The 20737-nt window shown below is 45.3% G+C and overlaps 1 protein-coding gene across 1 annotated transcript in view; it reads right to left on the bottom strand.

Moving 5' to 3' along the window:
- Positions 1 to 427: 427 nt before the first annotated feature.
- SFXN5 (sideroflexin 5) overlaps positions 428 to 20737 on the bottom strand; it is a 91920-nt gene continuing 71610 nt past the window's right edge. Inside the window, exon 14 of the mRNA XM_009879852.1 lies at positions 428 to 542. Within this exon, the coding sequence (XP_009878154.1) occupies positions 465 to 542 (78 nt within the window). The 3' untranslated portion in view covers positions 428 to 464. The remainder of the gene's footprint in view (positions 543 to 20737) is intronic.

Here is a 20737-nt window from a genome sequence, read left to right on the forward strand (position 1 = left end):
CAAGCGCTTCACATTCATGCACCCACTGATCTCTACGGAATTATTTTTGTGCAGTATCAGTGTCGAGATTTAATTCACATTGAAAACAAAATTTGTTCAGTGAAGCCTACTTTCATGTAGTTAGGTATAACCATGTAAACACGCTGCTAAACATCCCTCCATGCAGTGCTATTAAGTTCTGAAATTCTTCTTTAGCTAGTTCTCTAAAGTGTTTGGATGTAATTTTTTTTTGTTGCTGCTTCTGTTGCTAATTTAAAACTTTTAATATTAATCTTTTTGACTGGTGTGAGGTGTCAGTTCTCCGCAAGTGTTAATTTACTCCCAGTTCACCGGGAGCAGTAATACGTTACTATCGCTGAGCTCTATTATTTGTTTTATCTTGTTGTTTTCTTTTTCCCAGTTGGGATCTCAAGTTTCTCCCTTTCCCTCCCCAGATCTTCTGGGCTGAGATGGTCCTCTTCCACTTACAATCCTTTATTGTAGACTACAGTCTTACTGGTGGTGGCCATTGCGATTTCTGGCTCCAGCCGAGATGTCTCAATCTGCGAAATCAGAGAGGAGGCACGATCAGAATCAATATTGTGTTGCTGTGCTGCAGCAGGAGTTTGGCAGATCAATAACTTAAACCGCAGAAGTATAATACGTAAATAATACAGTATCAACCATGCCTTTTCCATGTCATTTTAATGTGCTCAACCACGCTCAAGTCGCAAAACATCCCTGTTTGGATTGACTTGCATTATATGAAATGATGCACACTCTCTGTCTTCTAATATTCAATGAATTAGAGTGCCTCCGAGAATCAAATGGATCCCACCCATCATTTTCCTGGAGACATCCCTTCCTTTTCCCACAGCCAAGGTCCCCTTGCATGGTGCGAGAAGGAATCCAGTCCCCGAAGCTGTGGTTTGCACTGATAGGGACCCGGAAAAGCCACAGGCTGCCTGGTGACGGGAGCGGACAATACACCCTCATTCATCTCCTGGACCAGGGCTCTATATCCTCCAGTGAGGATGGATCATGGATAAAATCTGCCTACCACTTTCTCTGTCTCCATAAAATCTCTAGCCCTTTCCTGATTTTTTCCTTTTGCTGGCTTCACACAAAGATTTCCCTTGCTCTGAAATCGCTCTGAACCTTTGCATCCCTGGGAGGGATCCCTGGTGCTCCCGGTTCCTGCGGTAAGCACAGATCCCGCTCCCAACCGGGACAGGGCACCTTGCGAGATCAGACTTTTAGAAATCCTATACATTGAATTGATGCTGTTGCTGACACAATGCTAGGAACCCACGTTAAAATCGAAATGCTTTTGAAAATGTTTAACCTAGTTAGACAAATTAGCAAAAATTTGTGCAAAACAATTTAGGTATTTAAAATATTCAATGTTTTTAAAAACTGGAAAAACTGTTCTTAGCTTTCAGCTGCAAAAACCCAACAAAATATAACATCAAAGCAATCTTAACATGAGGTGCAACATAACCCTTCAGCAAAGCTGTTAAACAGCTACTGAAGCATCATGGGAAATAGCACTTCATTTATTCAAATGCACATATGTCAGGTTTTTGCACCATATGTCATTCCAAGCTATTTACAGTAATAATTAAATCTTAATCAACGTTTAACCTCTGTAAAATGTTTGAAGGGATCTAATCACCCTTCAGACTGCACTAATGAAGGAGAAATATATAAACATAAAAAGAAAATGATGCATAGATAGCACACCAGAAAGAACAGTAATTGCAAAATTGTATTTCTTTTAAATATAATCAGCAAATTATGTAAAGTAAGCCAACGAGTATTTTAAGTGAAGACATCTTGGGTGTCAGAGGTGTGATCAGCTAATTTTGTACTGCTATCCATAACAGATGTAGCATATTTTCTTTTAGTGCCATTATTAGCAACTTCACCATTTCTTTCTGTGCTGAAACACAAAGTGAAGCATTGTGCCGGGGAGAGTACCCAGCAAAGGTGCAGGAGAGGCGATTCTCACGTACACCGGCACTGACGGGATCCATTTTGAGGGAGGATTAACTCCGATCTGCCTGGCTCTGACGCAGCTTTTCTTCCCATTGTTTTCTTATTTTTCTTCCAGAGACAGAAGGAAAAGCTCCGAGGCATCGGGGCTGGGTGGTTTCACCCACTGGTACGAAAATATCAAGGTGGGAAGTGCTTTAAAATGACCTGGAATTGGGTGGTCCAATCCTGACTGTCCGTGCTGGTGGTGGCAGGGCTTGGGGACATGGGGCAGCTCGGACAGAGCAAAACCCAACCTACTACTGGGATGTCTCCACAGAAAGCTAACAGATAGCCACCAACAGTCCCTTCCTCTCCAATGGGGGATGGAGAGGTGGGAGGTCCAAGGAAAGCCATGTCTACCTCGGCGGACCCCAGATTAGTGGTCTGAAAGAAAGACCTATGGGAAAACGTTGAGGACTTGGATGCGCTGAGTCTAGAAGAGACAATTTCAAGTGGGGCATAGTGGTATGTGTGTGTGCAAGAGGCTACAGCACATGCAGAGGAGAGGAGTAGTGGTTCGCTCATGCTCTCTTGGGACACAATTCAAAAAGCATCGAGTTAGATCCAAGCTGAACAGCAGGAAGAGTATCCTAGTGGGAAGGAGCAAAGTATTGCAACCAAATGCTTGGGGAAGCTGTGGTGTCTCTCTGGTGGGAGGTTTTCAGCACAAATTAGATGAAACCCATCAAGAATAGTTTAAGCAGAATTGGGCTTGTCGTGGTGGAAGGAGACAGATGAGATAACTGCTTGTAGGTCCTTTCGGCACGGCTCAGCTCTTCATTCATGGCAAGGCTGTACACAAGGCTGTTGGGATAGCTTTAGGAGGGACAGGACTGAGATGTGATAGTTCAGAGACAGATTATGGTGTCTAAGCAGAAGGACAAGGGAATGAATGCCTAATGCAAGATGGACATGTGGTCAGGGACTGCTTTGAAGAACTTGAAAGAAGACAAAATCAGTCATGGGCATCAGTTTGGAGCTGTGTATTACTGAGCCTGCTTAAGCCCCTTTCTGAAGCCTGGGAAGATGTGAAATAAATTTGCCAGGGAGTGACTGGTTGAACTGGAGCAATCTCTCCTGATTCCCTTCTGGTTGACTTTAATAAAGCAGATATTACAAACTGCTGTAGAGCCTCAGCTAGAGAAGCTCCAATGGGTGCATCTGCACCAAGGAGGCAGGTAGAGGAGGAACGTACTCCACAGCAGTACTGGCAAAGCCATTCAGAAATGCATCAGGAGTAACTTACTCCTCTCACTGGGAAATCAAACACAGAAGATCAGGAAGAAGCATTCGTGTAGTAGGCTACAGATAGTAAGACAACATTAAGACACAACCTTATTGTGTACCAGTTCAGTCTTTGAATCCCTCAGGGTTTTTTGTTGGAAAGCGTAATTCCACTTATTTTGGTGAAACAGCATTGTGAAACAGATCTGGAGACCACAGTTTCTTGTGAAGTTTCTTGTGTCTCAGCTTCAAAGACCCCCAGCAGGACCCTTCTCGGTCATGGCCGTGCTGGGAACCCCTCTAACAGGGAATACCCGCCATGGAGGGTGCTCTGAGGAACAGGTTCTACCCTGTTGGGACTACACTGATGGGACCTGCCCCACCACACACAGGAAGACTTTGTCCTTTCAAACTGAGTGCCCACCATAGGACTGGGTTTGAATTGTGTCCATCCTCTTCCTCCCGATAAGGTAGACCTACCTGTGCTGAGGCAAAGGATGGATCCCCTTTCTGTCTCTGGGATGACAGCGCTAAGGTGCCTACCAGAAAAGGGCCTTCAACAATGAATCCAGGAGAAGAAAAGTCCAAGAGAGAGGCAAGCTCACAACAGCACTGAGAGAACTGTGGTGTAAAAACACCCACTCCCAGAGAGTGCTACAAGGGGCTCATTTGGGGAAAAAAACACAGTCAGGCTTTCAGGCTGATGGCTGCATGAGCATCAGTGCAGCATTGATTGCTCAGTATCCCAACATACCATCATGGGACACACTATAACGAGGCAGCGGGAGAAGAAGGAATTGCTTCACCCCCCTGTAAGACTACTGGTAGTTTTGCTATAGATGCAGGGATCCCGATCCTTGCTAGGGACATGGCCAAGTTGCCCCTCCAAACTCATCCAGAAATGTGGCCGGCGCTAGTCACAGCCCTTTGCAACACCTGGGAGCCGGTCAGGCCTGAGGACACTCTTCTTCCCTCTAGCAGATAGCCAAGTGCATGAAGAAAAAAGGGAAAAAACCCCAAGAAATCATGTCCCCTGACCTTATTGAAGCAACTGTTTATAAACCAGCATCAGCCAGGTAATGCAGGCAGGATGACAGCGCTGGCTTTTTAGCGGTGTTCCTGACCCAGTGATATCTATCCTCCCGGGGAACAAAGCTGCCATAAAGGGAATCGCCTCTCGCGGTGCCCACTGCACGCCAGCTCTCTTCCCCCCATCTCTGCCTTGCAGTGGAAGCCTCTCTCCTCTCATCAGCACAGACAAGGCTAATTGGGGTGATAAAGAACTGGCTCTGAGTGCTGGCGTGGGCTGGAGGAACAAATGGTGCGGTGGTCACAGCTGGTGCTGCGGAGACGGAGAGGGAGAGGGTGTGAGGCAGGCTCCCGGCGCCCAAAGTTTCGTCAGCCCATGTTGGATGCGGGGCGGCGAGGTGGGGGGTTGTGTGTGTTTTGCATTCGCTGCTGACACGGGTGTAGCGTACATGCGCGTCCGGTGAAGCAGAAGCAGGCAGAAAGCAGATGCTTTTTGTTTGGGGTTGATACTCATTTCTATCCCAGCTCGGGAAAAGGTGTAGAAAGGAATGTGCTCCTAAGAGTGCAGGGAGAGAGATAGGTCTAGGCTCGCTGCCAGGGATCCTGTAATGATATGGAAGGCAGCTAGGGGAGACAGGAGCAGATGGATTTGGCATACAGCTCATCACTCAGCCAAAAAAAAGGGAGGGGGGGGGAGAAGAAGGAAGAAAGCAGCCAATTTTGGTAGGGGGAGGGTCATGTGGACTGACGGATGATGCACTGGGAGGTGGGGGAAGGGAGGATCGGGCTGGTCACCGCGTCTTCTGCTGCGGCCTCGGCAGTGCCAGTGAGATGGCTCAGTGGTGGCCCCGGTTTGGAGCCCAGGGGGGCTCTCCCGGCTCTTCCAGCAGCCCTCTGCCGTCTCTTCCTGGGCCATCAGACATCAGGGCAACGGCCGAGGGCAATGCCAAGCTAACCAAGCCCTAGTGAAGCTTTGTGAGGTGTGGCAAGGTTAATAAATGGCACCATGAAGTACCGTGAAGGACGAGCAACTGCTCCTTCCACGGTGGTAGGCTCTGCGCACAACTAGATGGAGAGGTGGGGCACATTTAGTACCGCTAACAGACTCTGCTCTGTCTTTGGTGTCCTCAGTGAAAGATCACGTTTTCCCTTGGATGGATGAGCTATTGGTCATCAGCCATGCCATGGTCACCAGGCACATCTGCTTGTAGCTTGGTGCAACCATGGTGTGAAAGCACCTCTGCACAGGTTTACTAAGGCTTCCTTTCACCTTCAACCCATGGTCACCTAATGCAACCCTGCTGAGAAGCAGAACCTCATTAAATTTGGTTTAACATGCTTACTTGGATTCAAAAAACAACTTGATTGGCTTTTTGATGGTCTTGTTCCTGCGGTAAGAGTGCCTAAATGTTCTTCTCCCAGACATTTCAGATCTTCTTTTCTCCTTTTAATTGACAGTAGCTGAAAGAATGCTGATGGGGCCAAAATCCCAAATCTGAACCAGTGCTTAATTTTATTAGACTTCCCAAAATTGGAAAACGCATACTGAATGATTTAAAGACAGCATGATTTTTTCCTCCTCTGTTCAGAAAAACTCTTTCCAAAGCTTTTCGCAGACATCAAAAGTTAAAGCGCTCTCCACAGATCCACTCGCTAAGGAATGAGATGAGGAAATTGGTGTTTGCTTAAAGAGTGTCTCCTGGAAATACTACGGACCTACGGCCAACTGAAAGTGACCTGACAGGTGAGAGAATTCAGGAAATGCCCCATCTTACAAAAAAACCTTTTGATTAAATCCCAGAAGATGTTTTTCAAAAGATATGTGGCCTCTGGTTAAGGAGTCCAAGCAACAGTGGAGCTACAAGACCTCTCAGTATCCTGCTTCAAAGAGCATCAGCCATCCACATGGTTTGCATTTTTCTAAATTCAGACTTCCACCTTTGCATTTATCTATTTGCTGCACTAAGGAGCTCTACCCTGCCAGACATTTTCTTCCCATGAAAGTATTCAAAGATTATTAAATAAACTTTGCTAAAATTTATAGACAAAACTGATGCTTCTTCTCTGCAAGGCAGATTACTTTTTGAAATACATGTGTTAAAGCTCTTTTCTGACCACTTCCCAGTTTTTCTACATAGTTTTTTAACCATGTACCCCCAAACTAGACACACTGGTTGAGAGATGGTCTCATGACTAACATACATAGTAACAAACAACTTCATAAATAATTGATACTCAGGTTGCTGGCCCAAATCACAAAGGTGGGGGAAAACGATTTTGAGATAAACCTGAATTTTGCTAGGTTTTCCTTCTAATTAATAACAACAATTGAACTTAAGAGTTCACTGGTACAGTGTCTTCATTTTTTTGTTTCTCTCAAGTCTTTTAGTCCCCCTTCTTTTAAAGAAACGTTTAGTTTTCCTAAGAAAAACCACCATATCTAGTCAAAATGCTTTCCTCAAAAACATGGAAACAAGCTACTCGATTCCATTTCCATCCTTGAAGCTGGCTAAGATGTTATCAAAATGTAACCAGAGCACGCAAAGCCACCACTGCCCCTCCAGCCATCACTGGTTGCAATTCATGTCCGAATCCAGCCCCACCTGGGATGCAAGAACCTTGTGGCTCAGTGGGAACCCACTCACGGGTTTGACACCATCCACCTTCCCAAAGAAGTGCCGACTTTAGGGTTGGTACGAGGAGGGAGGGCTGGACCCCCCGGAAACACAGGGATCAAAGAGCTGTGCACCTGCTGGTGTGGAGGCACCGAGCACTTTCCCGGTGAAGGGGTTAGAGCCTCCATTCTCATCATCCCTGCTTTGATCATCTCCTTTTGTCTGACACGCCAAGGTATGCAACTGCACCCGGGGACTGACATTCCCTAAGAGCCTTTGCAATGCTCCCTGGCCACCATGCTGCAAGGAACAGGGCAGATGTGCTTTTCCAGCCAGGACTGCACCGAGGAAGCAGTCTGGTCAGTTGGGCAGAGCCTGTGCATGCTGCAAGTGGAGCACCACAAAGGCTGCACATCCACACTGCACATTCACAGAACCTTTGGCATGGAACAGTGTGATCCAGAGCAGAGAAGAGACCACCAGAAGATGTTCTCTGAAGGTAGCAGCTTTGGAAGGAGAAGACACTGAGGGCTGGGAGTTGTTGCACAAGTAAATAGCTTAAACCTCTCTGGTGTTCTGGACCCATCTATTTCGGAAAAAGGTGTAAATTTGTCACTTAACTCTTGCACCAAGAAAACCATCACCATTAGTGCCTGGCTGGCTTTCCTAATGTAGTCACAGCACAGCTTCACCCAAGTGATGAGAGCCTACCACTCTGGATCCAACTCAACTTCTGATGTTCATGGAGTAAAAGGTTCCTAACTTTCTCACATGGTTGGAAGTAAAACAAAGCCAGTGGTAGATAAGGATGAACAAGCTCAGGAGACCATTTGATTTATACTACCCTTTCACCGCCATAGAAGTGGATTCACATGTAGTTCAGCATCTCTTTAAAGTAAGGAACTACCAGGCAGTCTGGGTAATTCACAAAGTTTCTTGTGTGACTGTAAATCCGGAACTACTGCCATGTGGCTAGCAGGTGGGTAACCCGTTAAATCCCTGCAACGTAGTAGTTTTGTGGGGGATTTCACATAAATGTCTCTGAATTCAGAACCCTGTTTCCAAACAGTAAGTTTTTAGTAATATATCATTTCTCTGTGCACAGTGAACCAGGCTTACTCTGAAGTGCAAGACCTAAATGTATTGCCTCTGACAGGACCTGTGGCCAGCACATTTACACCAAAGGTGTATCTCAGTGCTGCTGTCTAACCTCTGGTTGGACATACCTAGAAGTGGCATTAACAAGGACCACTGCTTGAAATTACTTTTATCTCCATTTTCTCTCCCCTCCTTGAAACAATAAAAAGGAAGAAAGTTGGAATATTTGGCTGTTCTGGTTCTTGAGGGTTATCTATTTCAGAAGATTCTTCTGTTTTTGCCATGGATGCTTTGACCACCAGCATCGACCTCCAGCTGCCTGTAGAAAACAGAAGTTCTTCTCAGACCAGGCTGGAAAGGGTCTGAATGTGGCACCACACATACCCCACTATGACATCCGTTAGATATAAAGTATGTCAGTAACGGTGTTCGTGCCACAAGCTATTCACACTCTATCACATCTGCTGACACCTCCGAACCGTCCCCTGAAAACGTCACTGCTTTTAGCAAAGCACGAAATGCAAAGTGTCAGCAGCACCTTGGGTGCCATAAGGTTTCTGTATTGAGACGAGTAGGAATATTCCTCATGCTCAACAGATGTTTGGATAGAGATGTGCAATTGCTTTTGAGACAGCTACAAGGCTTAAGATGTTACTGCCCTCACCTTAAATGGGAACAATTGACTCTGCCCCAAAGCAGAACAGAAGAGTTTGCAGGATTTACGAGTCAGTTACAGGACAGAAACTTCATCAAGGGTTGTTTTTAACTTCAGCTTCAGGAATTGCAAATTAGCGCATCACAGCATCTCTAAAGAAAAATAATATGCACATTAAAAAAAAAACCCAACATTTTAATCAGCTGGGAAGAAGGAAAACACAGTATTTTAGGCTACTGTCCAACCAGGCTGGATCAGAGCACAACTGCCCCCATGGCAATGAGCTCCTATCGCCCAACGGCACGTTTGTTTCCAGTGCTCTAGAAATGACTGATGATAACAGTGTCAGCAGGTGGGATAATAATATATGACAGCAGGCACCTAAGGCTGCAAGGGAGCTTCAAACTGCTCGGCGTGTCCCTGCCTGTCCTGCAGCACAGCAGTTCAACAGCCGTGTTTCACTCCTGTGCTCCAGGCCCCCTGTTCGTTCACTGCCCCAAACCAGTCCACCAGTAAGATACCGGCCCTAACCTTCCAGTTCCCCATGGAAACCCTTCTGGTGTCTCAAGGTGACATCAATGATGAACAGACACAGTGAGATAAACGAAAGCCATTCCTAGGAGCTGGGTTTGGTGAGCACTGGGCTCCATTGGCACTCAGACCCTCTCAAGTCTTCCAGCTTTATAAACAGATTGAAAGGTCAACCCCCTGCATGACACCATCTCCAAGTCATTGCAAAATTGTGGTTTTGAGTCTTCTGGGAAAGAAAAGAGTTGCCCACAGCACCAGAAATCTCAAATATTAAAAAAAAAAAGCACCCAAACCCAAATAAAGGCTTTGAAACCACAAAGTTTCAAATAGCAAAATAAAAAAAAAAAATTACTTCTGTCTGTCTTTAAGAGAAAAGAGGCATTTCCAGTTCTCTCTAGCAATCCAAGGTGACAGGCTTTCCCTTTTACCCAGCTGATGCTATCCAGGAGGTGTCAGTCTGCATCCCCAGTGAGCATGGCACCTTGTTCTGCAATGCTTCTCAAGGGACCAAAGGGTAAGACATGAGTAACGCAAAGTTACCACCCAAATGTAGAAGTTCAGGCACGAGACTGAACAAAGAATTGAAGTTGTGACGGAGAGAAGCTAAGACCATAGCATGATGCCTCTTCCACGAAGTGAAGAAACACACAGAAGGCCTTTTCAGGAGCCGAGAGGCCTTTTCTCCTTTACTCTGGAGAAGAAGGTCTGCTCATGTATAGGAGATAAGTGCTCATGAGGTAAACTCTCGGTTTGCCACACTAAATTAATTTCTACAGGAGCTGCACAAAGGTGGATGTCTTAGGGTGGTACCACAGCAGAAACACATGTGTTCTGACCTCAGGTCACCGAACTTCGTGAGGTAAGGACCCTTCTTCAGCAGAGGACTTTATCCCAAAACTGTTTGTGCAGGGCAATCAGTCTATCGCGTGCAGGGCACAAGAAATTTTTTCCTCACCTCAAGGAAGAAGCCTCACATCACATGATGTAGACTCTGCTGGAGAACATTCAAGCCAACCGATGGATGGAAGAGCCACCAGCCCACCTAAAACATGATCTTGAGAATACTCAAAATAGCAAAGTTTAGGGTCACTGCTCCTTGCTGGAATGAAAAGCATTCACAAAGACAGAGTTGTCTCTCCTTTTTTGGAAGAAAAAAAAAAATCCTACTTTTGAATGTGGACATTATGAATGTGGCAAGTTTCCCTTTTGATGAAAATGAGCAATTAGGTCCATTCTGGTAAGAATCACTCCAGCAGTTCTGTTGAGGAAGAGTGCATTTGTTGCTATTTGGTGAGAATGTCAAGCCCTGCAATTCTCTAGCTATTCAGAAGGAAGAGCATAATGAGTATTGCAGGATTTAGGGATGTCCTTGCTGCTTTACAGAAGCTAAGCAAGTTCCTCGGGATCTCAATCTCCATCACATTTCCTTCTCTTGGAGGACCAACAGCCTCACTAGAAACAGGTTGCTAGATCCAAATGATCGAAAAAGCAATTACAGATAATTGTATATACCTGTGCTTGGGAAATGTGATTAATAAGGCATTCTCTGCAGCAAGCAAGCATGCTTACAGCAGGCAAGTCTGGACAACTGTCCACCTTCCTTTGCTCGTAACGTCTCATGTGGAGTAGTCTGACGTACGGTTGCTTCAGATGAGCTAAAACAACTGTCTCTGATTATGCAGAAAAGGACATATCCAACACTTTGCAGAAAGAGGGGGTAAGCCATGCAACAGCCAGGGAAGAGCTGGGGACAAACACGGTTGTATCAAATACAGAGGCTAATGGCAACCAAGAAAGGGGACTGAGTTTTCAGGGTGGGCTGGCAGAAAAAGAGGAAAGGTCTCAGCTTTCAGGCCAAGAAGAAACCAGCAAAACCAAGGACCCACAGACAGACTGCACAGGACAGGAGGAGACAGGGACAGCCATCTCTGCCAGCTCCAGGGTGAGCAGGCCAGGAATCCTTCCCCCTTCCCACTGGGGGAAGTGCTTCAGGAGTAGCCGCTCTGTTTACAGTAGGTGCTGCTGAAAGGTGTCCTGAAGAAAGACAGCAATTAACAGGCCTGGAAAAAAATGGCTTCTTTCCACAAAGTGCCTTTTAAGTATGTTTTTCAAGCCACTTTAAGGGTTAATGTTTAGCTGTTTATCCGGAGTTGTCGGATGTCAGCTCTTTCTTTTGACTCCTAATGGCTTATAGCCATCAGGAGGTGAAGACTCCTCAAAAGAGATGGTGTCAGGAATGTTTTTTTATGCCCACTAGCACCCACACACCTGCAGGAGCCTGTGCTTGCAGGATAGATAGTTTACATACTTGAACCTGTATCCCAGGGACAGAAATATAAACATGAAACCAGATCCTGTCTGACACCGCTGCTGAAGCCCCTGGGCACTACAAAAGGGTCCTTTCTCCCACACCCACCTTGAATGACCACAAATAACAGTTTGGTTCAAGCCATTGCTTCCCAGTAAGAACAAACTCTGCTGGTCCAGGTTACGATTTAAGGGCCAGATCCAGTAAAGTTTTCAGCACCTTTGACTCCTGCGAACGTTGGTCGCAAAACAAAGGACCAGTCTCATGAGCAGACTTCAAAAACCAGCTCCGTCACAAATCAAAGCCTCTTGGACAGGGAACGTGAGAACAAAGACACAAGCTCCAAATCAATCAAAGCACTGCTCATTTGTGACCTTCCCCAGACGAGAGACGTCATTGAGCCTAATAATTACACTGTGAGGTGCAGCAAACAGGCTGAGCAGTTGTAAATCTAACCACCCCAACATTTCCTAGGGGCTTGTAAAGAGTGATGGTGGAGCTGATGCCCCTGAAGACCAGATCCTTCCTCTGCCTCTTGGAAAGAAGGACATTTGCTCCCAGAAGTGACTGAGACCTCCCAACCCCAGCCCATTACGGGGTGAGTAGGCATGGGAAATGCTTTGATTTTGAGAAACACATGGGGAACAAAAAAACAAAAAAAAAACCACCAAACAAACATAGAAAGGAAAGATGTGCTGGTCCGGAAATGTTCTTTGCTTTGCAAAACTGGTTCCTTCTGTCCTGGTTGTGTCTCAGGCAAGTGACCCCACAGCAACAGGAGTTTCAGTTGTGCCAGGACATGAATCAAACTGCAACAAAGTATGCTATGAGTTTGGGAAATGGGAGGTGGCCCTGCGACAAGGCAGGTGCTGCTTCTGCGAGATTAGCACCCATGGGTTTGCATCTGGAACTGCCGCTGCATCCAGCTGGATGAGGGCAGAAGAAAATTACTGTGCCACAACACCTTCCATATCCTCTAGCTACAGTCCCAGAAAAAGAATTTAAAAGAGCATCACACAGTAGTGATGAGGAGTTACAATACAATAATGAGAATTTGGGGATTTTCACGGCTTGGGGGAAACAAGACTGTCACACTCGTGCAGAATCTGGAACTTTTGATTTGATTGGTTTTTAGAAGCTCTCTGCAGAAACACCAAACACTGAATTAAAGACCTCCTTGAATCAGGAGGGAGTTCGTGGCTGTTGGTTTGGCAACTCATGCTAAAGCACAACTAGAAGCAGAGAGGACTACTAAGCCTGAAGTGTCCCCATGCGTTTAGGAATACCTTCACCTGGAAGATGTGCTCAAGAGGGGGTTTAGAGCATGTAAGCCTGCCTATGTCCTTGCCTTGAATATGCCTGAGATCCCCAAAAAGCTCTGCTACCACTTTGACTTGGAAGTTTACAGTATGGAGGGTGGTCTGACCTTGCAAGCTCTAAAGCAAATACAGCAAAAGCTCTGGGCTTCTTTCTGTCTGTGTCACACTGGAGATGATGGCTGAGAGAGAGAAACTCAAGGTGGGAGCAGGAACTGGGGCAGATCTCTGCAGCCAAGTCATAGAATCATAGAATAGAATCATAGGATGGTTTGTGTTGGAAGGGACCGTAAATATCATCTAGTTCCAACCCCCTGCCATGGGCAGGGACACCTTCCACTAGATGAGGTTGCTCCTGACAGAAGAACCTGTGCAGGAGGCCTACAACACCGACAATTACTGTGACAGTTAATGCTAACAGCTCATCACCATCCTCTGGAGAGACCCTTCCCGTTTCTGGCGCATCTCTCTGCAAGCCTAAGCACACGCATGAACCCAGCCAAATCATCTCAGGCCACCTAAATACTTCCAGTAATGCACAGACTCCTCCATGCTAGCGGGCTCCTGGGCAGCAGCTTTCCTGTGCAACACAATTAGAAGAAAACTAAAAGTTGTTGAGCGAATCTGCAGCACAGGAAACAAGCTACTGTGATATTCATTTTTTTTTCCTGGTTGCTTTGACAAGAAAGGTGTTCTGCAGATGCCAGGCTGCCAAGGGGGGCGAGGGGGGAGAGCAGTGGAGGTGTAAAGGCAAAGCCAAAGGGTAAGACCAAGGGGGAAGCGGTGTGTGAAGTCTGGCTCCACGGGAAACACATGCCGGGTCTGCAAACCCTGCCCCGACAGCTGGCGCAGGTGAAGGAAAACCTGAGCCAGGGGGTGAGAAGGGGGGCTAAGCCAGGAACACATCATCTTCTCTTCTGCTTGTTGCTCTCAACCAGACAGGGCTGGTGAGAACAGGGAAGGAAGGGAGACGTCAGAGAAGCAAATGGTAAAAGCACTCCTGTCTCAAACCAAGGGAGATTGAAACCTTGCCAAAAAATTGGCTGTTAAACCCAGAGTTGGGTTCAAGGTCACTGCTCATCCCTTAGCGAGCAGCCTCAGGCCATCTTTCCCTGTTCAAGCAGACTGCAGTTACTGCACGGTCACCTTCTTGAGACGTACAGGTGAAGACTCCTGTTGTGCTGCATGACTAAGGTCCTATCTCTCTGCACAAACTACTGAGACAGCAGAATTGAGTACTGGGGACTCATCCCATGATGCTTTGAGCTGCTCTGGTGACTTCATGAAGATTCATGGCCAAGGTTGTGATTTGATTTGGAACAGGGAATGATTTGTCACAACAGACCTGGTAACAAACATTCAGTCTCCAGACTTCAGGTCCATGCCCAGGCTAACAGCAAGGGTAGGCTCCATCAGAAGTACAGGAGGACAGATGTACTCTTTGCTTTGTGTGCAACAGTCTCAGACACTTAACGCAAATGCTGAAGAGATCTTTCCTTTCCACTGCTCAGCTGAGGCATGGTACTGTCATGGTGCAGGAAGACATGATCCTCCTGTAAGGCAAGATTAAGGCCATGATCCTCTGATGTCAAAACTCAAGTCAAATAAGCCCTATAAGTCATAAATCAAATTAACCTAGAGGTCCCAGACCAAAATTATGGCACCACAACTTCCTGGATACTCGCAATGGGACAGGCAGTGCTACAGCTATGTGAAACAACATGAACCAGAATCCAGTCTCATGCTCTGGGGACAACCAGTATGGCACAGCTTGCATCCGTACAGCCAAACTCTTCTCCCAAAGAGGGAGACTTTATTCGTGGGGAGCAGTCCCTGGTAGCACTACCCACCACCATTAGCTGCAAAGCCAAAACCGATCCAGAGAGGATGCAGACAATTAACCTGGCTGGACACCACAGGCCAGTGACCCAGCTTGTGCTCAGGCCCTGCTGGGTTTAGAAGTACAGACATAGTTTATGATTTCCTTAGGCTATTATTTCTTATAAAAGATGGGCTAGCAACTTTCATTTGAGTTTTGTGCAACCATGTCCAGCCTTTTTGTGTAGTCATAGCAGTATTATTCTGCTGTTCCCCAAATGTCACCTCCTCTCCCATCACTTTACCCTTCCAGGTGCAGGACTATGCTCTGGAAGGGGTCACTCATTTGTCCTCCAACCTCTGACAGGAACAAGTCCATCCTTACTGAAGAACACCAGACACAAACTGTTAAGCACCATCCTTCCTCTGAAGGCCAGAACAGGGCTCAAAACATTTCCAAATACCATAGGTTTTCTCTCCAGCCCTACTTGAACTGCATCAGTATTCAACCACTCCAACCACTCAGTATCATATAAATCCTGGGGGCTTCTGCTCAAGTAAAAAGCTACATGGGCATGAAAGAAGCCCACACAGATCACCTCTTCATTTTCAGTTCATGTGGAAAATAAAGATACTCTTGTCTATGTCAATAGTTACTTTGCCAGAAGAGAAACTGAATCAGTACATAGGAGAGGAACCTCAGATGAACCTCTTAATGCTTCAGAAGTCAATAATGGAGCATTGCTTGCGTGTCAGCATGAAACCAAAGCTTCAGGGCAGGGCTTGAATCTTCTGCAGCCTTTGGGAGACACATACCACTGAGATTCCAGCCCCCTGCCAATCCTTAAGGACCTTGTGCCACTTCTTTTCTAAGAGGAGTTCCTTCCAAGACCAACCTCCATCCCAAGGGTAGACTTTGGCCAGCACACTCAGGTTACCAGACTCTCAGAAAACCATTCCTCAGACCTAGAAGCAAAGAAATACCACAGAACTTCTCACTTCTCAAACATTTTTTCCCCATGGCAGCTGGCAAATCCTTTCCTTTGCTTCTCATCCAAGTTGGACAAAATTACTGCAGAGAATCCCTCCTGCTCCCCTCCCCCCATGCAATGTAATCCCAAGGGAGAAATGGTTTCATGGGGACCCCCTGCTGTCTTGCATCTGATTTCCCTCCTAAGTATGGTATAGGGAAGCGTCTCGAGGGCTATGGCTGTGACCTCCATACAGCTCTTTTGTCAAGTGCCATTTCATTAAAAAATCAGCCTTTTAACTGTGGACACATTTCAACCTCACCAAATCTGCTAATTATTGACAGTTGGTGAAGAGGAGATTTCACTTGTTCCTCCTGTTAAACTGCATCTAATTAGTAATTACTGGTTCACTGTCATCTTTACTGCAATAATCCCACTGCACATTGGCTCATTAACCTTTTGCTTTTCTAAAGCAGCCTGCCAACAAGATGAAGGCTAAAACAGATTGGAAAACAATAGCTCAGCCTTGGATTTTAGGCTGTTTATTCCCCTTGTCCTGGAGATCCAAAAGGAAGATTATTTTTAAGAAAAGGCTTTCAGCTGAAATCAGCCTAATTCCGGAAGATGGCTTGTTTTGCCCTAACTAGCAACCAAGGCCCTTTAAACTTAAACCCATGGTGAGGGCATGTGTATTATAGCTAGTGGAAGGGTTTCTCTGCCATCAGCTCTTGCTTCAGCTTCATTTCTCACCTGGGCTTATCCTTCCTTATCAGCACGATCCGGTACACGAGGCATGGGATGAGGCAAGTTTCAGTGGGTTTGTAGCACCCTGCAAGTTCAACAGCATCCTTTTGGATGCTGAAAAATGAATGATCTGGATGAGCAGGGACCAAAGGGTGGAAAATCAGTGGAGCAACCCCATGGTTCTTTCTTTTGCTGCTACACTGAATTTCATTTGCACAAGTCCCATTTTCAGTTTGGAACTGTCACAGCTGTTTCTATTGGCAGTGCATAGCTGAGTAGGAGTTGTCAGTGGGGATGCTGTAGGATAGGCAGCTAGAAAAGAGATTCCCCGGGGGGCATGGGAGGTTGTGGGCTAAATGCATTAACTAGATGTTTCTCCCAAACTTAACAGCAGTGGATTACTTAATGCATATTGATGCATTTAGGTAGCAGACTTAACACTGTATTGGGATGAAAAGTGTATTTCTCAGCATCTTAAGCGTGCTTAGTTGCAAGGACCCAGGTCTTTATGGCTGACCCTAGGGGGTTATTTTTATAAGGTGATCTTCAAAACCATAACATCTAGAAACAAGCTGTAATTCTGAAGCACCATTGCAGACATCAAAGTGGATTCCATCTGTACAAAGTCGAGGAAGGTATGAGGTCTTAGCTTAACTAAATACTGACCAAAGAGAAGATCTGGACGCATTATCCTTTCCAGCACACGAAGGCTGTTCAGCTCCAGACTTTTCATTTAGTTGATATTGGTGTTCTGGTATGCAACCAGAGCTGAATTCTGATTTCTCTTAAGTTACTTTAAAACAGGTATAACCCTGAAGCAGCTACAGCTGACGTGATAAGGTGGCTGCATTTATCTAGCACATTTATTAAATCTATTGCAAGGCTTCAATTCTGCTTGAAAACTAATTGTAAGTTTGAGCCCATTTAGGAAAGTGGATCAAACGCAGCCAATCAAGCTCTCATGGTAAAACAAGCACTTAATAACACATCAGCTTCTGTGTTTGCTCTCTGACTAAAGAAAAAGGACTGTGAATCTGTGATTAAGGGCAGAATTTGGCTCATTTACAATTCCTGAAAGGGTTGCTGCTCAGACCATAATCATATTTTTGGAACAGAACACGCCTATTACATCTTGTTGTTAATAATTTACTCCCTGGGTGGTACTCATTACAACAGCATCATCTCAGTCGTGTTATGTTCATAGCTGCTTCACCTACTGCAGTTACGAGAAGAGGCAAATACACACATGCCTACATATATACACATGCATATACATATAGAGAGAGGTCAATGTTCAAACACTCAAAGTCTATTACCTTAGTTATCGGACAAGTTCATAGACCAACGACGAGTGACCAAGAAGTGACACGTTTTGAGAAACACTCTTTGCAAGGAAACTCAGATTTCCTATCCAAGACTGTGAAGAAATGGCTCTGGAGAGATTGTTTCAGATAAATGACTTGCTCTGCTCAGTTGAGCATTCCCACAGTCACTGACCACTGAGATCTCAATGAGATTGTGCAGAATGAGAGGAACGCCCTTTATACACACTCACTCACATTTATAATGAATGAAAACATAACTGGAAGACTGATCAGACCAGGCTGCTACGCAGAACCTGATTCCTTGGTGTCAATGGATGTGAGGTCCAGCTGTACACATGGAGCAAACTCCAGCTGAGTGGAGCCGAGACCCCAGTAGGTAATGAGCGATACCACCAGCTGTAATGGTTTCTCTTCATGGACACGAAGCGTGGGCAGAGAGCACGTCATTCTGTTTGATCTACTAATCAGCACTGATTCATGTTTACACTGCAGATAACATTTCATCTGCTTTTAGAAGGTCATTTTCAAGTGATGCTGTATGGTTTCAGTATTGCCTGATGCCTGCAATTTGAATATCCCTTGAAGGAAGCCAGACCTTAATTTTCCTTGTGGGCTAGAATTCATTCAGCTGTTAGCATCAACACAATTTCTCAAGCTGAATATCAGACACTATACGTTATAAACTATCTGTCATCCATAAAGCTATGATATAAAAGGCAAAAAGACCTTGTGAGCTTCATTTTTAGATAAAGAAACTAAGGCAATGAATAATTATTTTTGTAGAGCCCAAAGTGTTTAACTCTGAATGCCTCAAATTCTGGTACAAAAACGTTAGTTCCCACTGACCTTAGTAGGCACTTAGTATGTCTGAGAAGCCCATGACAAGCGATGCCTATACAAAATACTGGAAATGTACAAAATGCTAAATTTCAAAACAGAATTGTAGGGCGAGTTTCATGTCTATCTTGAAAGAATGGTTTGGTTTGCCCAACACTATTAAACATGTGCTTCGTCAGTGAGAAGGGAGAAAATACACAATGACTGCCGCTTAAGGCTTGAGATGACACAAAGTCTGGGAAAGTGGTAAATCATTAAGAACCCAGGTCACTGATACAGAGGCCTCTACATATGTAGAAATCAAGTCAATGTGCAATGTACTATGGTCAAACATAAAATTGCCTCTGGACGCAAATAGTGCACCTACGGCATGGGGCACCATTTTGGAAGAACAGTGGCAATATCACCCTCGGGGTAAATAAGTTTGGTGGTACCTCCTGTGGTCTTGCTTCCCTGATTACCTTGAATGGAGACCTCCCAGAAAAGGTCACGGCTACCTGCTGATGGGTGAAGCTCCTTTCCCTGGAAATAGGAGCATAAGGGATGCTCCATGTCCAAGTCTCCTTCCAACAGGAACTTTGGACATACTCTGGGCACGTACCTTGAATGGGTGTGAGACCTGGAAATACTCCTCAGTCTTTTGTAACCAAAGCCTCTGAGCAGAATTCGGGATCACAACAAAAAATGATGGACAGGGAGCTAAGGTTGAGCTCATGCCAAAATGACTAACATGCTCTGTGGATGTATGAATTCAAGTAGAAGCCGGCAAATCACATTGCTTCTTGCAACTGGTACTTGTGCAACTTCTTACTGGAATACTGTGTCTGGTTTTTATGGAAGTGCTCCAAAAAGGATGTTGACTAATTAGAAAAAGTTTAAGGAAGAGCCATATGAATCATTAAAGCTTCAGAAAACACGCCTTTTAGCAAGAGACTCAAAGACTGAGATATATTCAGTTTCTTAAAGAGAAGATTAAGGGACAGTTTTATCTCAGCCTGTAAACAGCTAGAAGGACAACAGAAAATTTTGTAACAGGTTTTTCAGTCTAGCAGACAAGCGTACAACAAGACTCCTTGGCTAGAAGTCGTGGCTAAACCCATCCAGACCAAAAAAAAAAGGAATTAACCAGCAGAGACTGTGATACCAATTGCTGATCAACTGTTCTAGTTGGCACAAAAAGAACTTCAGCATAGCCCTTTGCTCTGCTTGATAGAGGTTTTACCACATTGTAATAGTGACGCTCTCTGTAAATGTACAAATTTACAATCTGCAAATCTATAAGCTACAAACACTGAATGGTCAAAATTATTGCCTTACAAAAAAAAACCCCACCAAAACACCACCTTAGCAATTTGTTCAACTAACTTGGGTATGAGTGATTTCATTAGTCATTCTGCCTGTTTCCTTGGCTAGCTTTCCTCTGTTCACCCCCAGGCTGTATCTTCCCAGAGTCAGGCTAGATGACGAAAAGGCAGAAACCCTCAAAGAAGCCCTGGAAAAGTACATCCACATCAAATGTGTATCACAGGCTCTTTGCTTAATGGACAAAGACTTGTTTTCATTATGTTAACACCAAGGAAACACCACTGTCATGGGAGCTGGTGAGCTGAACCATGTTCTCCCCAGTGCAGCTCAGCTCTGACTAAGGTCACATCCCCAGACAAGACAGGATGAACCCAGCTGGAGTCTCAGAGCAGAAGTCATCAGTCAGAAACACCAACATACCTTGACTTGTGATCTGACCAGACCTGACCTGGGTATCTCTAAAGAGGGACCAGATACCCTCCATGCTAGCCAAGACACTCCTCTGACTGGCGATCGAGCAAGTAGAACATTATCCTCATACATTAAAAAAACCCCACCTTATTCCAACCTGTTTGTCTCCCTGATTGCTGCTGTTTTGATTACTATACATTATTAGATTACTATACTATATCTAGTCTAAAATTCCTCCACATGCAAGAGGTCTGGAGCAGACAACCCCTGTGGGAGAACAACGGACATGATGGAAGGGCGAAGGATCACACAAGACCATCCCTTGTCTTTAAAAGGTGCCTTTGCTGGGTGGAACCAACGTTGCTCTGTTCAGTTCTTCCTCTGTTCTCTTGGAAGGTACATCCCACCACATGATCCAAACACTGGTTAGAAGTATGGAAAAGCCATGTGATACTAATCTGTGCTATGCCAGCATGTTAGTCCCCAGGAGGGACTAACATAACCATTAACTGCCCAGTGAATCTGCACTTGTTC

The sequence above is a fragment of the Charadrius vociferus genome, unplaced genomic scaffold (genome assembly GCF_000708025.1).
Source record: "Charadrius vociferus isolate BGI_N301 unplaced genomic scaffold, ASM70802v2 scaffold502, whole genome shotgun sequence".
Classification (NCBI taxonomy): Eukaryota; Metazoa; Chordata; class Aves; order Charadriiformes; family Charadriidae; genus Charadrius; species Charadrius vociferus.